At 46.8% G+C, this 17,922-nt stretch overlaps 2 protein-coding genes across 2 annotated transcripts; one reads left to right on the top strand and one right to left on the bottom strand.

The window, feature by feature from the left end:
* Positions 1 to 6,540: 6,540 nt before the first annotated feature.
* On the top strand, positions 6,541 to 7,188 carry LOC137838214 (WEB family protein At5g16730, chloroplastic-like). Its single transcript, XM_068647472.1, has one exon. The coding sequence runs from the start codon at positions 6,541 to 6,543 to the stop codon at positions 7,186 to 7,188; it is 648 nt and encodes a 215-aa protein (XP_068503573.1).
* Positions 7,189 to 12,519: 5,331 nt separating this feature from the next.
* On the bottom strand, positions 12,520 to 13,602 carry LOC137838210 (uncharacterized). The gene has a single exon (XM_068647466.1). It carries the CDS (start codon positions 13,600 to 13,602, stop codon positions 12,520 to 12,522), a length of 1,083 nt encoding a protein of 360 aa, XP_068503567.1.
* Positions 13,603 to 17,922: the final 4,320 nt, after the last annotated feature.

Here is a 17,922-nt window from a genome sequence, read left to right as displayed (position 1 = left end):
TGGGCAAGGGCTGTGTTAATCTCAGTGAGTAACTCCCTCTTAAAGGATGTGAAGGGAAGGCGCACACCAACGCGCTTGAAAACCGCTTGGTACATGAAGATGAAGGGTTTCCTGCCATTAAACTGGTTGTCCACACATACTGGTTCCCCAGGGGTGTCATGGCGAACAGAGATGTGGGAGTCGTAGGTGCTACGGAAGGCGTTAAAGTTGTATAGATGTGGGTCACCCTGGTGCTTCACCACGTCTTCTACGGTGGTTAGGCTAGTGCACTCAGCCAAGAGCTCATTTGAGGGAGGGTTGGGCGTTGTTTTTGTACGCGCCATAGTTTGATGAGAAGAGCTGAAGAATGAAGAAGAGGAAGGGTTCAGCAAGTGATGTTAAGACATAAAGGGGAAGAGAAACCCTAGAAAAACCCTACCCACGCGAGAAATCCAGAAAAGAGGGAAAAACGAGAAAGCAGAGGAAAGGGGAAGAACAGAGAAATGCAGAAGAAATAAACAGGCCCAGGAAGTTATGAGATCAATACAGTAAAGTGCAAGGGGGATCGAAGTAGAAAAACCATACCTTTGTGGTTGGAAGTTGAAAAGACGCGAGCTTTCGTGAAGAGGAAGAGCGCAAGAGTCGCAGAAATTACAGCGAAGATGAACAGTAAGAAGGAATGCAAAGAGTGAATGAAACAGTGGTTTGAAGCGCGCGTTTTTTAAAGATATAACGTTAACTTGAGATGGCCGTGCGATGAAGCCACGTGTCAAGAGATTAAAGCATAACTTAAAGTGTCACATCCTCAATGTAGAGAATGTCGTGTCAGCCGCTCAGAGAGCGTCCCATCAACTGATCAAGGGAATGTCACGTCAGCAGGAATGCCACATGGATGCGAGGGCGAGGCCTTAGTCTTTTTGTTGAAACAAGTGTCAGCTCAAGACTGGGGGGCTTGTGTACCGTCCCGTCCCCGGGCGTTGACCAAAGTCGAAGTCAAACTGAAAGTCAACATATGGTGGGACCCCTCAAGGGGCCCAAGGGGAGGAAGTCAACAGGTTGACCACTTGAGGCGTCGCCAGGCGTAGGCGTCGCTCAGACGAGGCGTCGCCAAGGTGAGGCATCGCCAGGCGTAGGCGTCGCCAAGGTGAGGCATTGCCAAGGTGAGGCGTCGCCAAGGTGAGGCGTCGCCAAGGTGAGACGTCGCCAAGATGAGGCGTCGCCAAGTTAAGGCATCGCCGGTGCCGCTCCCCGATACCCATGGGTAAGAAAGACCGTGGAGGGGGCGACTCCGCGAGAGGCCTCAGTACCTCAGAACAGTAATAAAGAGAAGAGAAAGGTGGCTTCAAGGCCACAGTTCTAGTACCAGTGAGGGGTAACCTGACACGTGAAGTACCCACGCCCAGGGGAGAACCACGTGCATGGTACGAGAGAAAGGTAGGTACGCTCCCAGGGCAACTGATTTGAGGCTGAGGCGCATGAGTTGGCACCCAGAAAATCACCCCCTTGCGCAAATGCACTCCAAGAAGGGGGGACTTACACGATGGATTATCCCTAAGTTGGGTTATGACGTTGTAAGGCCCTCCACGAAGCGTAACGATCAAGTCAGAAGGACACGTGGCAATAAGCACTAAAAACATCGAGGTGTTCCTAAAAGTTCGCTAAGGTACGTGTTAATTCAGTTAAGATTCGAACGTTTCAAGGGATATTTTTATATGCTTTCAATGCGCTTTAACGCGCTTTAAATGCGAGAGGTGTATAAAAAGGGGCCTTGGGACGTTTAAAAGGGAGAGGAAAAGTTTTAACCTAATTCTCACAGTTACACAGAGTCACCAAAAAACCCTAATTGTTTCACGACGCACCCACTGTGCGCACAGACAATTAGGGCAACACAACATTAGTTACTCAGTATTTTCGACCACCTTCAGAGCATCCAGTCACGGTGTTCGATACGGAGGTGCGTCACCTTTGATGTTTCTTGCTAGCTGACTTGATTGTCGGAGTGTAAACGGCCGCGAGGGCGCCCCTTTGTTCACTTCTTTTCAAGTACTCATAGACGGAGCAAAACGGAGGTGCCATAGATCGTGAGGACAAGCCACGCATAAAGACGACCCAGGTCAACCGGCGGGAACAGAAGCTAATATACACACTTGGTGTTTCTTTGCCCTAATACTGACTTGAGCGTCGGAGTGCAAACGACCACTAGGACGCCCTTTTGTCTTTTGCAAGTGAGAGGTTTCTTGATCAAAGAAAGCACGTTTCTCAGGCAAGACCGAAGGGCGGTAGGATTTGTTAGGGTAAACCGGCGAAGCGAGTCAACCGACAAGAACAAAATCCAATTATATCACTATATAACTATCAATTTTTTGGAAAATAGTACTTTCCTAATGTAAGGTCCAGAGTTTTTAGTTCCGTGGATGGTTTATGAGTGAAACAATCACTATTATGAGAAATTTGTGGTGTGATTTTTTGTTTGTTGGAACTATGTGAAATTTTTTTTATAAAAGTTGAAGTATCTCTTAAATAAATAAAAAAATTGATATATTTTTTTACACAATGCTTATTTTCATTTCAAAGGAAATGTAACATATTAGTTAATATTAAAATAAAAATACAATTAAATATTATAAATTATTTGTCTTTTTATTGTTTAATTACGGTATATTGCTCTTTTAACATATATATCTTAATTTAATGAATAATTTTTTTATATGATATTATAGAGTATATATATTATTATTTATCAACATAAATATTTGTTGAATTTATTATCACTCTCTTGCTATGTGACCTTTCAACGTCTATATATCTTTAGTATAAATGGTTAATATTTTATGTGTTGTTTTGAAAATCCTATAAGATATGAATATATAATTAGATGTAAATTTCTTTTTTATTCAATTTGATATACAGTTGGGTTTAAATTATAATTTTTTTAATAAATCTACATTTGTAATAAGTAATTTTATAATATATATATTCATCAGATAAATCCTTCTATTTAATGTTTACAATTGTTTTATCCGTCTCCAAAGTTAAGAATATGTTCCTGCCGGTTAACCTAGTGCAAGAGCATTGCCTTGTCACGATTTTCCTCACTAGCTTCACGCCACGTGCCCTTCGAGTCCACACCAGAAATAGTCTCTCTGGGAACCTGAAAAACACAAGGTGGCGCCTCTGCGGCTGGTGCCGCTCCGACGCTCAAGTCAGTGACACGAACACCCAAAACTCAGAGAAAAATATACTCTGTAGAACCGTACTAAAGTGCACACAACCCTAGCAATGAGCCGTAATGAAAACGTACCTCTGCAAATTCTGTTAAATTTACCTTTATAGCTAGGTTTTTTCTCTCTCCAGGCCGTTATGCTTTGGACACGTGGCTCGCATCCAACCCTGCACGTGTCATCATCTGGGCTGGGGTAGCAGGTAGTACCCAACCCTACACGTGTCATCATCTGAGCTAGGATAACTCGAGCGTCATTTCTATGTAGCATCCAACCCTACACGTGTCATCATCTGGATTGGGGTAACAGGTAGCATCCAACCCTACACGTGTCGTCATCTGGGTTGGGGTAACTTGAGGACCATTTCTATGTGGCATGCAGTTACGCGACCAAGTCTCCTATTCAAGGTGCAACCTAGCACGTAACACGCTCTGGAACGCCACCTGACAAGGCGAGTATCGGATGCAACAAAGTACACCATCTCTGTGATATCGCTTGTCGCAGGTGCCACCTTCCTCTTTGCCACACCATGCATGTTCTAACTGAGAGGAACTCGCCATCGACGAACGTCCACTCTGGGAATCCCGTCGTCGAGGAGCAAGCTGTTTACTCCAACTCATTTAACCTTCACACCTCATGCTGGCGTAACAATCATCTTGACTGAACTTACACACTTGAACTTCCTCGCCTGCACCCCCAGCAACTTCAACTGAGTTTACTGGGAATCCGGCGATGTGCTTATGGCGGCGATGTCAGACCACCTGATCTTCTGTGGTCTAACACGGTAACGAAACCAACCTGGCGACAACCGGCGATGTGCTTCTTGCGGCGACAATTGATCATGTGCACCGCAAAAAGCCACTTCTCCAAACGGCGACCATGTACACTTCAGAACCATCCCTTTTTCTCTTGTCCACATGTCCTGCTGAGCACGTCATCACACGTCATCGCACCCGGTGACCTGGTCGATACACAAGCCCCTCAGTCTTGAGTTGTGATTTGACCAGCGAAAAGACTAAAGAGTCGAAATTTCGGCGACCTACGTGGCACCGCGCGTTGGCTCTCATTCTGTTCACTGATTTAACATTTCACCAAACCCCTCGATTGCGCGACACGTGGACGCATCAACGGCCATTACTTATTGCCGTTTGCGCTTCTCGCAACGTTCGAAATTCTTAAAACCTTCGCGCCACTTCACTGTTTCATTATCTTCTTCTTCATTCCAAACCCCCTGAATACTCCAGAGAAAATACTCCAGAGAACGCTTCGTCCCCTCAATCACCATCTTTCTGAACGCTCTTCTGATCATCTAAAGGTAACTTTTTTATCACTTCTACTGATGTTTGCTGCATTTCAATCGGTTTGCATCATCCATTAACTGTTTGGAGCATACGTTGTGGGATGTTTTCTCTGTTTTTGCTTTTCTTTTCTGCGTTTAGGTTTTCTGAACATTTTCTCTGCGAGCCCCCCTTGTTCTTCTATCTCCTTCCCTTCTGTTGAGTCTCTCCGCTTACAAACTCTGCGTCTTCTTGCAGTTTCTTTGATGGCTCGCTCAAAAATTACACCAAACCCTCCTCCATCTCCTCGCAACCCTCCAGCGAACACCCGTAGGGCAAACCCTTCCTCCTCCCGCGACCCCCCAAGGGACCCCAACGTCCCTTCGAGCCAGGCTGTGAGACCCGCGCCTTCTCAACCCAACCAAGCGCAGCCAAACCCACCCCACACCAGCGTAGCTGTGAGGCCCCTTCCCAACTACAAGCAATTATATCCGTAGGCCTCCGCAACCCTGTTGGGTGAGTCTTCATCCATCAACTCTGAAGGCGATATCCTCCGTCTCAAGAAAGGTGACCAAACTCACCTTTCTTTCAACAAGGAACACGATGACAAAGTGTCTGTGCACCCTTGTCCTCTTGGCGAGCCTATCTGCACTGATAACCAGGGGAGCGACGGCGGCCCCTTCTGCTTCATCTACGCCACCATGTTCAAGAAAGTGAAACTCCGATTCCCCTTCACCCGCTTCGAGAGGGAGCTCCTGACCGAGCTGGATATAGCCCCCGCCCAGCTTCATCCCAACAGCTAGGCGTTCGTCTGGGCCTACCAAATCGTATGTGCACACTTGGGGCATCCGGCCTCAGTTGACGTGTTCCTCTACCTGTTCGAGGCTAAGAACCCGAGCGATCGTTTATGGGTTAGCCTCAATGGGGTCGCCGGAAGTTCTATCCTTTCCATCTTCCAGCAATCTTATAAGGACTGGAAGGGAAGGTTCGTTCGTGTTTGCTGCAACGACCGAGACCCCTCCCTCCTTGACGGGTTTCCCTTGTACTGGGTGAATAAGGGGAAGAAAGAGTCGAGCTTCAGGAAGGCCAGGGAGCCAGAAAAAATGAAGGAGCTCGACAAGGACTTGTGCAACTTCTGGAAGAGAGTTGGCTCTTCCAACGTGACTCTACCTACTTCATCCATCATCGCCTACGAGTTTCACGAAGGCCAGCTGGATGTTCACATAGGTTTGTCCCTAAGTCCTTGGGTTTCCCTAGTTTACACTTGCATCGCCCTGCCTTCAACTGATGTTGCCTTTCTGATTTGCGTATGGTTTTAACTTTCCCCATGCATTGTCATACACTGATTATCTTCCTGAGCATTGCTAACTTCCTGTGCATTATTAACTGTCGAATCTTTGTGTTGGTTGGTAACTGTTGGCCTCTTTATGCAGATATGATGCTGGGGAAGGATAGGATGGCTAAGCTACACTCTATAGCCAAGCTCCAAAATCTCGCAGCAAGCTCCAAAATCTCGCAGCAAGCTCCCAAACTGTTCTGAACTCTGTTGCAGAGATCGCAGCTGCCCAAGGCCAATCTCCGCCAGTCGGCCCACCCGCTACCGCTGCTCTTCCAGCCCCCCAGCGTTAAGAACTGCCAATCAAAAAGGCTAAGAGGAAAGCCCCCAAGGTGGTGTCGGACGAAGAGGCAGACAAAAGCACCGAGGATGGGCTAGTCTGCAAGAGGAAAAGGAGAGCTGCGATCGAGCCCCCAGCAACTGAGAGTGCCGTCCCAGACTTCGTCGAGAACCCCCCAGCGCCTCCACGCCGTTCGAGTCCGCTGGGGACGTTCTTGCTTCAAACGCCTCAGTTGCTGAAGTTGTGCCTGAACAACTTGCCGATACGCAAGCCTCTTCTCAACCCGCCGAAGAACTTACCACCTCATCACCACGCCTCAAGACTCCCCTCGCCATCCAACCTTGCGAGGGTGGTGGTGAGCACCAGCCCCCACCTCCTCCTCCAACACCGGGCCTCCCAGCTTCCCTTCAAGAAGCCTTGAGAACTTTTAACGTGCGCCTACACGCCATGGCCGACAAGTGCCTCCCTCAAATCGTCGCCGAAGGGCTGCAGGGCTCCTTAGAGAAACTTGAGCTTGATTGTCGCATCCATCAGGAGGTGGCGAGCACTGCGAGAGCCGAAGCCGAGAAGATCAAGTGCGACATGATGATGCAAGGCCTCGAGTTCTCGCGGGTCGAAAACGCTCTCAAAGACGAGCTTCAAAGCGTGGGTAAGGACAATAAAGAACTGCGCAAGAAACTTCATGATAAACTTCAGGACGTCGTCGAGCTGAGGAACAAAATCGTCCCTCTGAGGGAGAAAATTGCCACGTTGGAGGAGGCAAAGAAAACCGACGCCCAAAAGATGGCCAACATGGAGAAGAGGTCGATTGAGAGGGAGACTCTTCTGGGTAAAGTCGAACAAGACCGGGATAAGGCAACCAAAGAGCTGAGCGAAATGGCCACCGAGCTTGCTCGAGTTCGTGAAGAGAACAGCGGATTCAAGAAGAAAGTCGATGAACTTGAACTTGAAGTCACCCGGGTTCGCGAAGAGAACAACGGGTTCAAGACAAAGATCGACGACCTTCAGCTTGAGGCTGCCCAAGTTCTTACTTCCGGCTTTGGAGCAGCTTTGGAGCAATTCGCCTGTAAATTTCCCATTCTTGACCTTTCGTAAATTTCGGTGTACAATGAAGTGGTGGATGGCAAGATCATGCCACCGACTTAACTTGCGCTCCCATCTGCCACTTCTACTTTACTGCCTTTGAAAACTCTTGTATCTGATCTTGACTTGTATGTAATAATTTTCCTTCCGCTCGAACTATTTGATATACATGTGTATATATTTATGACTTCTAATTTTATCTGTTGTGCGATTAACTAGCTCGACTGGTTGGCTTTTACTCAGTTTGATTAACTTAGCACAAACTGGCGCTTAATTCTCTGGAAATCAACTTAACTTAAGCAAAACGGTAAGTCTGTGGCAATAACGTTTAACGCGAAACCACTTACTTGGCAATAAGGGCGTGGGTCGATCTTAATATCTGCAATCCCATTCGCCCGATCTGCCGAAGGACAAGCTAACTTCTACGTTATCGCCCAAAACTTCGCTGATCTGGCTCTCGCCGCGTAATGCTCTTTCTATTTCAATCCCAAGCCATGGGTTTTCGACAACACCATTTCCCTTTAACTGCAAATGTCCCCTGCGGGACCATCACATGGCCCCACCTTTACTCATTTGGAAGGAGAGCTGCCTTCCGGATCTCCCTCTACCTTCCCCGAGTTCTTGACCTGAGATAGCTTAAACCATTGTTCCCTCATCTGGGGGTACAGCCGCCTCGGATCCTTCTCTACCTCCCTGAGTTCTTAACCTGAGATAGCTTAAACCATTGTTCCCTCATCTGGGGGTAGAGCCGCCTTTCAGATCCTTCTCTACCTCCCTGAGTTTTAGAACAATGATTTAGGTGGTGAGGTGTCCTCTGCGAACTTCCCCCGACCACCCTTTAACTTCTAATTTAGCTGGTCTTACTAGGTCAATATTGGTGTTTCACTCGAGGGAAAGGAGTTTTTTTTTCTCCAACCCTCCTTTCCCATACTTAAGATTATTAACACCCCTGACTTTTCAGCTTCATCCTGCCTCAACTCACTCGAGGGTGAGAAGGACTTTTTCTGATGCCTCGACTTGCCCAGGGGTTACATCTCCTCCCCCCTTGGGTGTGTTGAGGGCTTTCAACTTGCCTCAATTTGCTCACGCAAAGAGGTCTTTGATCTGCTCTTGCCTGCACTCGCTCAGGGCGAGGAGGGCTTTTACTCTTTTCTCGCCTACACTCGCTCGAAGCGAGGGGGTCTTTTTAAATCTTTTTCTCGCCTACACTCGCTCGAGGCGAGGAGGTCTTTTTAGATCTTTTTCTTGCCTACACTCGCTCGAGGCGAGGAGGTCTTTTTAAATCTTTTCTCACCTGGTGGCGGTCGGAAAATTTGATACTTGTGCCTCTGATCGCCGGGTGGCGATGAGGACTTAAAACTTGAACTTGCACCTCCAATCGTCGGGTGGCGATGAGGGTTTAACACTTCATGTTTCAAAAATTTTGTACTGGATGCATGCGATTTGGATTTACCATTGCTTAAAACTACGCAAGGGCCATAAAATCTTTCCCCACAAGCTTGAAAAACAAACAACATGCAAACTTAATAACTGGGAAACTGCGATAAACTTCGAAACCTTCTTTATTGGGTGGCCTCATTAAAAACCCTCCTTAGGGAAAAAAGAGTGCCCCCTTGAAAAATTGTTTAAACTAATACATCTTAAATTGTTCGAGTTAATTGCTACTTACAATGCCTTAACTGTAGTAAAACTTGACATGGGTGGCGTTCCAAGTGCGAGGAATCGCCCCTCCTTCCAGCGTCTCCAAGCGGTAGGCGCCGTTCCTGAGTGCTTCGGTTATTCTGAATGGTCCTGTCTAGTTGGGTGACAATTTGTTTTCCATCTCGTACTGGTGGGCCTTCCTCATCACCAGGTCACCGTCCCTAAACTGCCTCGGCTTTATCTTGGAGTTGTACTTACGCTCAACTCTTCTCTTTACTGCCTCGGCCTTCACCCGTGCTTCCTCCCTGACCTCGTCCAACAAATCCAAATTCATTCTCCTTTCTTCGTTCGAGTCTTCCGCCACGAAGTTCTGGAATCTCAGCGAGCTTTCCTGGATTTCGACTGGAATCATCGCATCGCACCCATACACTAAACTAAATGGGGTTTCGTGGGTTCCTGATTGCTCGGTGGTATGGTATGCCCACACTATGCGGGGAACTTCCTCAGCCCAAGACCCCTTGGCCTTTTCCAACCTCCTCTTCAATCCTCTCAATAGAACCCGATTAGCAGACTCCACTTGCCCATTCGTTTGCGGGTGTTCCACGGAAGCAAACACATGTTGTGTCCCGATGTCCTCGCACAGCTTCTTCAACAGGTGGCTTGCGAACTGAGTCCCGTTGTCCGATACTAGACGCTTGGGCACTCCAAAACGACACACAATATTCTTCCACACGAAACTCTGGATTTTGTGCACGGTGATCTGGGCTACTGGTTCTGCCTCAATCCATTTCGTGAAGTATTCGATCGCCACGACCAAATACTTCATTTTCCTGATCGCCAACGGGAAAGGTCCCAGAATGTCGATTCCCCACGTGTGGAACGGCCAGCGGCTGTAGATTGACTTCAACTCTTCTGGGGGCGCCTTGTGCCAATCGGCGTGCTGCTGGCATTGCTTGCAGCGCTGGGCATATCTCTTGCAATCTTCCCTCATTGTGGGACAGTAATAGCCTGCACGGACAGTCCTTGTCGCCAGAGCTCGCCCCCCGATGTGGCTTCCACAAATCCCTTCATGGAGCTCGGCCATAATTCTCGTGCACTTCTCTCCGTGTACACATACAAGAAGAGGGTGTGTAAATCCGAACCTGTACAGCTCGCCGTCAATGAGGGTAAACTTGCTGGAGCTTTTCTTTGTCTTTCTGTCTTCCGTTGAGTCCATTGGAAGCATGGCATCTACCAAGTAGCGCTGGTATGGCGTTATCCACGTATCTGGCTCGTGGATAGCGCAAACTTGCATCGTTCTAACCTCTTTCCCCGGGTGCGCCCTGACCCTCGGCGTCCTCAAGGTCTCCTGCGTTAGAGATCTATGGCCCCTTGCCGTCCTTTCCGTCGATTTACAAACGTAAAGGACTTGGCGATTTGCGACAAAAGCCCGAGGAGTCTTCAAAGTTTCTTTAATAACGGTCCTCTGTCTGCCCCCCTTGCCCGAACTGGCAAGCTTGGCTAGCAAGTCAGCTCAGGCATTCTGCTCTCTTGGCACATGCACCACTTCAAACAAAACGAAAGATCTCCTTAGCTGTTGCACGTACTCCAGGTAGGCTGCCATCTGCGAATCTTTGGCTTGGAACTCGTCAGTTACCTGCCTAGTGACCAACAGCGAATCACTATTGGCCATCATCACCTTCGCCCCCATCTCCTTTGCCAACAGGATACCGGCGATCAAAGCCTCATACTCTGCTTGATTGTTGCTTGCTTTGAAAGCAAACCTCAGTGATTGCTCTATCAACACACTGTTGGGTCCCTCCAAAATAACCCCAGCCCCGCTGCCCAGCTGGTTAGACGACCCATCCACCGAGAGCACCCAACGAAAGTCATCCTTGGCGTTTTGCGTTGTTTCGAAAGACAGCTCGACCACAAAATCAGCGAAGATTTGCCCCTTGATCGGTCCCCGGGGCTCGTACATGATGTCGAATTCCGACAGCTCCACCGCCCACTTCACCATTCTTCCAGCTACATCTGGTTTCTTCAAAACCTTCTGGATGGGTAAGTTGGTCATTACCAACACTATAAAGCTTTGGAAGTAATGACGCAGCCTCCTCGCCGAAAATACAACCGCCAGCGCCGCCTTTTCCTAGGCCTGATACCTCACTTCTGGGCTTTCCAGCACCTTGCTAACGAAATAGATGGGTTTTTTGGACCTGATCTTGATCCTGGACGAGCACCGCGCTTATTGCTCTCTCAGTTATGGCAAAATACAGCCTGAGGGGCGTTGCTGCTTGAGGTTTGCACAGAACTGGCGGGCTCGCCAAGTATTCTTTGAGCTTTATGAAAGCTTCTTCACACTCCCTCGTCCAGACAAACCTGTTGTTCCTCTTCAAGCATTGGAAGTATGGGTGACCCTTCTCTCCACTGGTAGATACAAATCGGGACAGAGCGGTCATCCGTCCCGTGAGTTGCTGCACTTCCTTCACGGTTGCGGGACTCCTCATCGCCAATATGGCGACACACTTTTCGGGGTTGGCCTGATGCACTATCTACCAGGGCGTCTATACTCGGCAAAGGATAAGAATCCTTTGGACAGGCCTTATTCAGATCTGTGAAGTCAACACACATCCGCCATTTTCCGCTACTCTTCTTGACCAGAACGACATTGGTGAGCCATTCTGGATATTGGATCTCCCTTATGTGGCCTTCTGCGAGGAGTTTCTGCGTTTCGTCCTTGATCGCCTGCCTTTTTTCCTCTTTGAACTTTCTCCTTCTCTGGCGGATGGGCCTGACCTGGGGATCCATTGCCAAGCGATGGCACAAAAAATCGGGGTCGATCCCCAGCATGTCTGAAGCGGACCAGGCAAATGCATCCAGGTGTTTACTTATCACCTTGGCGATTTGGTTTTGTGTCTCGTTGTCTAAGGCTTTCCCCAATTTAAACGTCTTGCCGATGATCTTCTTCTCAAGCCATTCCTCCACTGGCTGAGGCTTCTTTTCGCTGGTGATCAGCACCCTCGCGATGCCTGCTTCCCTGGCAGTCTCCGAGCAGTTTCTCTCTCCCTCCACCCGGTCCCTCTCGGACCTCGCCTCGATATCTTCCATTGGCACGTCGCCCTCGGCGGCCACCTCCAACGTCATAACCGGCGCTCGCCGGGTTTCCCACGCAGGCTCCGCGCCAGGGGGAGGTGTTGTGGTTACGTGGCATACAGACCTCTTGTTCTTGAGGCTATTTTGGTAACACTTCTTTGCCTCCTTTTGATCAGAACAGATGGTGATGATCAAACCCTCCATAGACGGTAGTTTGACCTTCATGTGCCTTGTTGAAGGCACGGCTCCCGTCCTGTTGAGCGTTGGCCTTCCCAACAGTATGTTGTATGCCGACGGAGCGTTTACAACAAGATACCTGATCTTCTCTATTCGTGAGGCCAAATCGTCTGTGAAGGTCGTCCTTAACTCAATATACCCTCTTACCTCCATTTGATCGCCGGCGAAACCGTACAAGCAGCCCCCATATGGCCTCAGTTGATCGGGGGACAGTTGTAACTTTTCAAAAGTCGGCCAAAACATTACATATGTCGAGCTTCCTTGGTTGACCAACACCCGATGGATAGTCCTTCCCGCCGTGACAAGCGAGATCACAATAGGGTCGTTGTCGTGAGGCACAACGTCCCTAAGGTCTCCTTTGGTGAACGTGATGTCCACGTCGGGTGAGTGATCCTAAAAAATTTCCACTGACATCACCGACCTTGCGTACTTCTTGCGTTGCGATGCAGTGCACCCTCCACCTGAGAATCCACTAGCTATGGTGTGGATCTCACCGTGAATGGGCACCTCGTGCTGCTGTCCTTCATTGCCCGCCGTTTGGGAAACTGTTGATTGGCCCGCTTGCTTTTCCAGCAAGTAATCTTTCAGGAATCCACACTTGACCAACTCGGTGAGTTGGTATCCCAGAGCCAAACACGAGTTGATGGAGTGGCCAAAGCTCTTGTGGAACTCACACCACGAGTTCGGTTTTGGACCCAAAACCTTTTCTGTTGTCTTCTCAGGCACCTTGAGCCTGGCAGCAATATTCGGGATGGCGATCAGATCAACCAACCCCATCACGAACTCATACCTTGGTGGGCGATTAGTCTCTCTGGGCCGCCCCGGCTCCTTCCCCTTATTCTTCTTAGGGTCATAAGGATGACGCATCCTTTGGTCCCTCTTCCCCGCTGCTACCTCCATTACCCTCTGCGGCTGGACCCTCGTCTGGGCGCGCGGCTTAGCTGGGGCCACATTTCCCCTTTTCTCGGAGACTTCGCTTTCAGCGGCGATGTGAGCCACGGCACGTCGCCGGATTTCAGCAAACGTGGCGGGGTGACTCCTGATAAGCGACTCACTAAAGGGTCCGGGCAACACACCCTTCTTGAAGGCATGTACAAACGTTTCCTCGTCTTTACCTGACAAGCGGATTATCTGAGCTCTGAATCTGTTCAGGAAAAACTTCAGGGACTCCCCTTGGTACTGCCTCACGTCGAACAGGTCGTAAGACACCAATGGTGGTGCCTTGTTCACTATATACTGCTCAACAAACATCTTGGAAAACTGTTGAAACGTGGTAATGTGGCCAGTAGGTAAACTGACGAACCATTCCAACGCTGTTCCACTAAGAGTGCTCATGAACACCTTACAATAGACTGCGTCCGACCCCCCTGAGAGCATCATCTGGGTGTGAAACGCCGTGAGATGAGCCTCAGGGTCCTCCACACCGGTGAAAGACGCCTTCACCGCCGCCGTATTGGCCGGGACCACCGAGTCCATGATGTCTTAAGAAAATGGCATGGGAAAGGTGCGCAGTGGGGATGTGGGTGTCGATCTGTCCCCGACCGCACGCTCCTCCCGCTCTTGAAGAGCTTTACGCAGCTCTTCGTTGACCCTGTTGAGCTCCTCATTCCTAGCTTGTGAGGCCACCAGCGCCTCATGCATCCTCTCCTGTTCAGAACGTGATGCAACCACGTTCTCCTCCAGCATCCTCATCATGTCCATGACCTGCGTCATAGACACAACATCTTCATCTGTTGACGGCGCGACTGAACTAGACCGTGTTGTCCTCATCCATTCTCAACAAACTCCGCGACTCAAAGAAACTCCAAACGAACGGTGAAAACTCCAGAAACCGACTGCGACAGCGAGCAGTCGAACAAAAGCACCAAAACTTCAACGAACACAAACTATGGTTGGGAATCACCTTTTATACGGCCCCACGGTGGGCGCCAGATGTTCCTGCCGGTTGACCTAGCGCAAGAGCATTGCCTCGTCACGATCTTCCTCACCAGCTTCACGCCACGTGCCCTTCGAGTCCACACCACAAATAGTCTCTCTGGGAACCTGAAAAACACAAGGTGGCGCCTCTGCGGCCGGTGGCGCTCCGACGCTCAAGTCAGTGACACAAACACCCAAAACTCAGAGAAAAATATACTCTGTAGAACGGTACTAAAGTGCACACAACCCTAGCAATGAGCCGTAATGAAAAGGTACCTCTGCAAATTCTGTTAAGTTTACCTTTATAGCTAGGTTTTTTCTCTCTCCAGGCCGTTATGCTTTGGACACGTGGCTCGCATCCAACCCTGCACGTTTCATCATCTGGGCTGGGGTAGCAGGTAGTACCCAACCCTACACGTGTCATCATCTGAGCTAGGATAACTCGAGCATCATTTCTATGTAGCATCCAACCCTGCACGTGTCATCATCTGGATTGGGGTAACAGGTAGCATCCAACCCTACACGTGTCGTCATCTGGGTTGGGGTAACTTGAGGACCATTTCTATGTGGCATGCAGTTACGCGACCAAGTCTCCTATTCAAGGTGCAACCTAGCACGTAACACGCTCTGGAACGCCACCTGACAAGGCGAGTATCGGATGCAACAAAGTACACCATCTCTGTGATATCGCTTGTCGCAGGTGCCACCTTCCTCTTTGCCACACCATGCATGTTCTAACTGAGAGGAACTCGCCATCGACGAACGTCCACTCTGGGAATCCCGTCGTCGAGGAGCAAGCTGTTTACTCCAACTCATTTAACCTTCACACCTCATGCTGGCGTAACAATCATCTTGACTGAACTTACACACTTGAACTTCCTCGCCTGCACCCCAGCAGCTTCAACTGAGTTTACTGGGAATCCGGCGATGTGCTTCTGGCGGCGATGTCAGACCACCTGATCTTCCGTGGTCTAACACGGTAACGAAACCAACCTGGCGACAACCGGCGATGTGCTTCTTGCGGCGACAATTGATCATGTGCACCGCAAAAAGCCACTTCTCCAAACGGCGACCATGTACACTTCAGAACCATCCCTTTTTCTCTTGTCCACATGTCCTGCTGAGCACGTCATCACACGTCATCGCACCCGGTGACCTGGTTGGTACAGAATAAAAAATATGTTTGGTCTAATTTGAATCAAGTATAATTAAATATTATATATGATTAATTTTTTTATTAATTTTTTAATAAATTATTATTAGATATTGTTCTTTCTTATTTGTCTTACATATAAGCTTATGAATTCTTTTATTCCTTTATAACTGCTGAGTATTTCTTTTTATTTTATAATCATTGTGCAAAATACTTTTGATTTTATATTGTTACAAATTTTATGAAATATTTCAAATTGAGTGTTGTTTTGGAGGATATATATAAAATATTTGAATACGATATCATCAGCGTATCTATGCTAGATTGCAGGTCTTATTATTTTATAACTAAATATTTCTTTACCTATTAAAAAACTTATCCTCGAATATAAACGTAAAAGATTAATTTCACGTGTTCAAATAAAAGCTGTTTATTTCCTTGTTTTAAGTAAGAAACATAAAACATGTTTAATGATTACACTATTATTCTATTAACCCAAATACTTATTAGTTCAGGTAAGTTGTTGGATTAAACATAAGTACATATCGATATTAAAGTAATTAAATACTTATTAGTTAACATCTGTTTACTCTAAATATAAAAATTAATTTTAATTACATCTTCTACGACTTTTTTTATAAAATATAGAATAAATCTATATGACAGTTGAATTATATATTTTTATCAATTAAACCATAATATTACACTTCATATAATTTCAAAATTACCTAAAGTTTTATTCTATTATTAAATTTTAACGTATTAGATAAGATAAAAATTTAAATAGCTAAATACTAGATAATATTTACAAAATGTTTAAATTCTATAAAATTTGATGAACATAATCATCAAAATGATATAACCAAATTTGACAATATTGATTAAATTTATACTTTATACAAAAATATTAAAATATAAAAGCCATATATATAATTTAAACCAGCATATGTTGTGTAGCTACACGTAAATACAATATTTAGAATATCAAAAACGAAAAAAGAAAATCCTGCTAAGACCCCGTCCCCCCTCAGTTTTTCTTTTCTTATTTTCTCAAACTTTCTCTCTCCATTTCTCTCCCTCTCCCTTCTTCTTTAAATTTCTCTTTCTAATAACTCATCTATTTTAGAATATGATCACACCTTACTCTAGTTGAGGAATCTGGTACATTCTCAATCAAATTTTTAAATAGAATAAGTTCATGTTTACTCTAAAGATCATTTATTATTCATTTTTTTCTTAGAATTTAGTCATCAATCTTTATGAGAACAATTGAGAAATTTTTTTCTCTCAACTAGTTTTATCATATGCTGAATATTTGTGAGGTTTGAGTAACTTGTTTTAGGTCCTTAGAGTTTAAAGTAGTTCCCCTACTTGATCAAGAATTTTCTCGGGATGAAAAATTACAGGTAAGGGAAGCTATCTATGTTTCTTTTTTTTTATAGAACCTTAGATAACTGATTTAGATAATAAGTTAATCTAGTATCACTACAAAAAAAAATCCGTATTATCTACAGATTTTTGCCCACGAATCTGAGTCTGTAGGTAAATTCAGCATTACCTACGGACATTACCTACGAACAACATTACCTACGGACAATACCCACAGATTCTGAATCCATGGGTAAATTCAGCATTATCTACCAACTATTAACCATGGATCTTATTACCTACCAATTTTTAACTATGAATCTCTATTACCTACCAACTATTACCCACGAATCTTATTACCTACAAACTTTTAACTACGGATCTTTATTACCTACCAACTATTACCTACGAATCTCTATTCCTACGAACTATCACCTACAAATCTCTATTACCTACCACCTATTATCATAATAATTATATACACAATATTAATAATATTTAATAATATTGATAATATTAATAATATTATTGATCCTGCCGGCAACTCGAACGTGGAGGAATCGCTCTGTAGCACACTCTGTCCCGTCTACGCGACTGCGTTTTCTACAGAATCACCCTCAGAACCTTCTCTTGGATCTCCAAACGTGACCTGCAAAACACACAGACGGCGCCTCTAGCGGCCGTTTGCACTCCGACGATCAAGTTAGTCCACAAAACCACCAAATGAGAAAACTAGTAGTGTGTGTGAAAAACTCTTGCTCTCTGTTTCTCGTCTCCCCACTTCTCTCCCTGATTCCTCCTTTTATCTCTCTGTCTCTACTTCTGGGCATAACAGAATTCTGTTATGCTTTTCTGGCATGTGTCAGAAACCTGTTACGCTTTTCAGAGACAGTGTACCTGCAGAATCAGAGAGTGTGGGTGTCTGTGCGTGTCCGCGCGTCTCTGTGCTGGGCTGCGCCTGTCTGTACCCTTAATGGTACGGAGTGCACCTTTGTCTGGACCGCACCCCTCTCAGATGGTGACACGTGGAGGCCTGCAACTCACATCTAACCACACACGTGTCATTTACTGGAAGGGCTCTAGCGCTTCTCTTTGTGTGCCTAAGTTACGCCCTCGCGGAGTAGCTTAGGATATTTCTCTTATCTGGGTAAATCGCATACTCTTAGGAGAACGTCGGGTGTGGCTGGTCTAGGCACACTCACCAAACGTTGCTCTCTGCGTAGGCGACTTACCCTTCACGATGCCACGCACGTAATGGGTTGAGGGAATCACCAATCACTGACTGGTTTACTAGTTCCCTCAGGCCACTCTCGTGCATGATTCCCTGAGGTGTGCTCAAGCGAGATCCATGCGTAACG

The sequence above is a fragment of the Phaseolus vulgaris genome, chromosome 11 (genome assembly GCF_000499845.2).
Source record: "Phaseolus vulgaris cultivar G19833 chromosome 11, P. vulgaris v2.0, whole genome shotgun sequence".
NCBI classification, from domain to species: Eukaryota; Viridiplantae; Streptophyta; class Magnoliopsida; order Fabales; family Fabaceae; genus Phaseolus; species Phaseolus vulgaris.
Note: the sequence above shows the minus strand (reverse complement) of the source record. Positions and strands in the feature narration are given on the sequence as shown.

What these genes read in the sequence shown, in the direction of transcription:
- LOC137838210 (XM_068647466.1), bottom strand. Translation starts at nt 13,602, where the DNA reads ATGGACTCGGTGGTCCCGGCCAATACGGCGGCGGTGAAGGCGTCTTTC.
- LOC137838214 (XM_068647472.1), top strand. Translation starts at nt 6,541, where the DNA reads ATGGCCGACAAGTGCCTCCCTCAAATCGTCGCCGAAGGGCTGCAGGGC.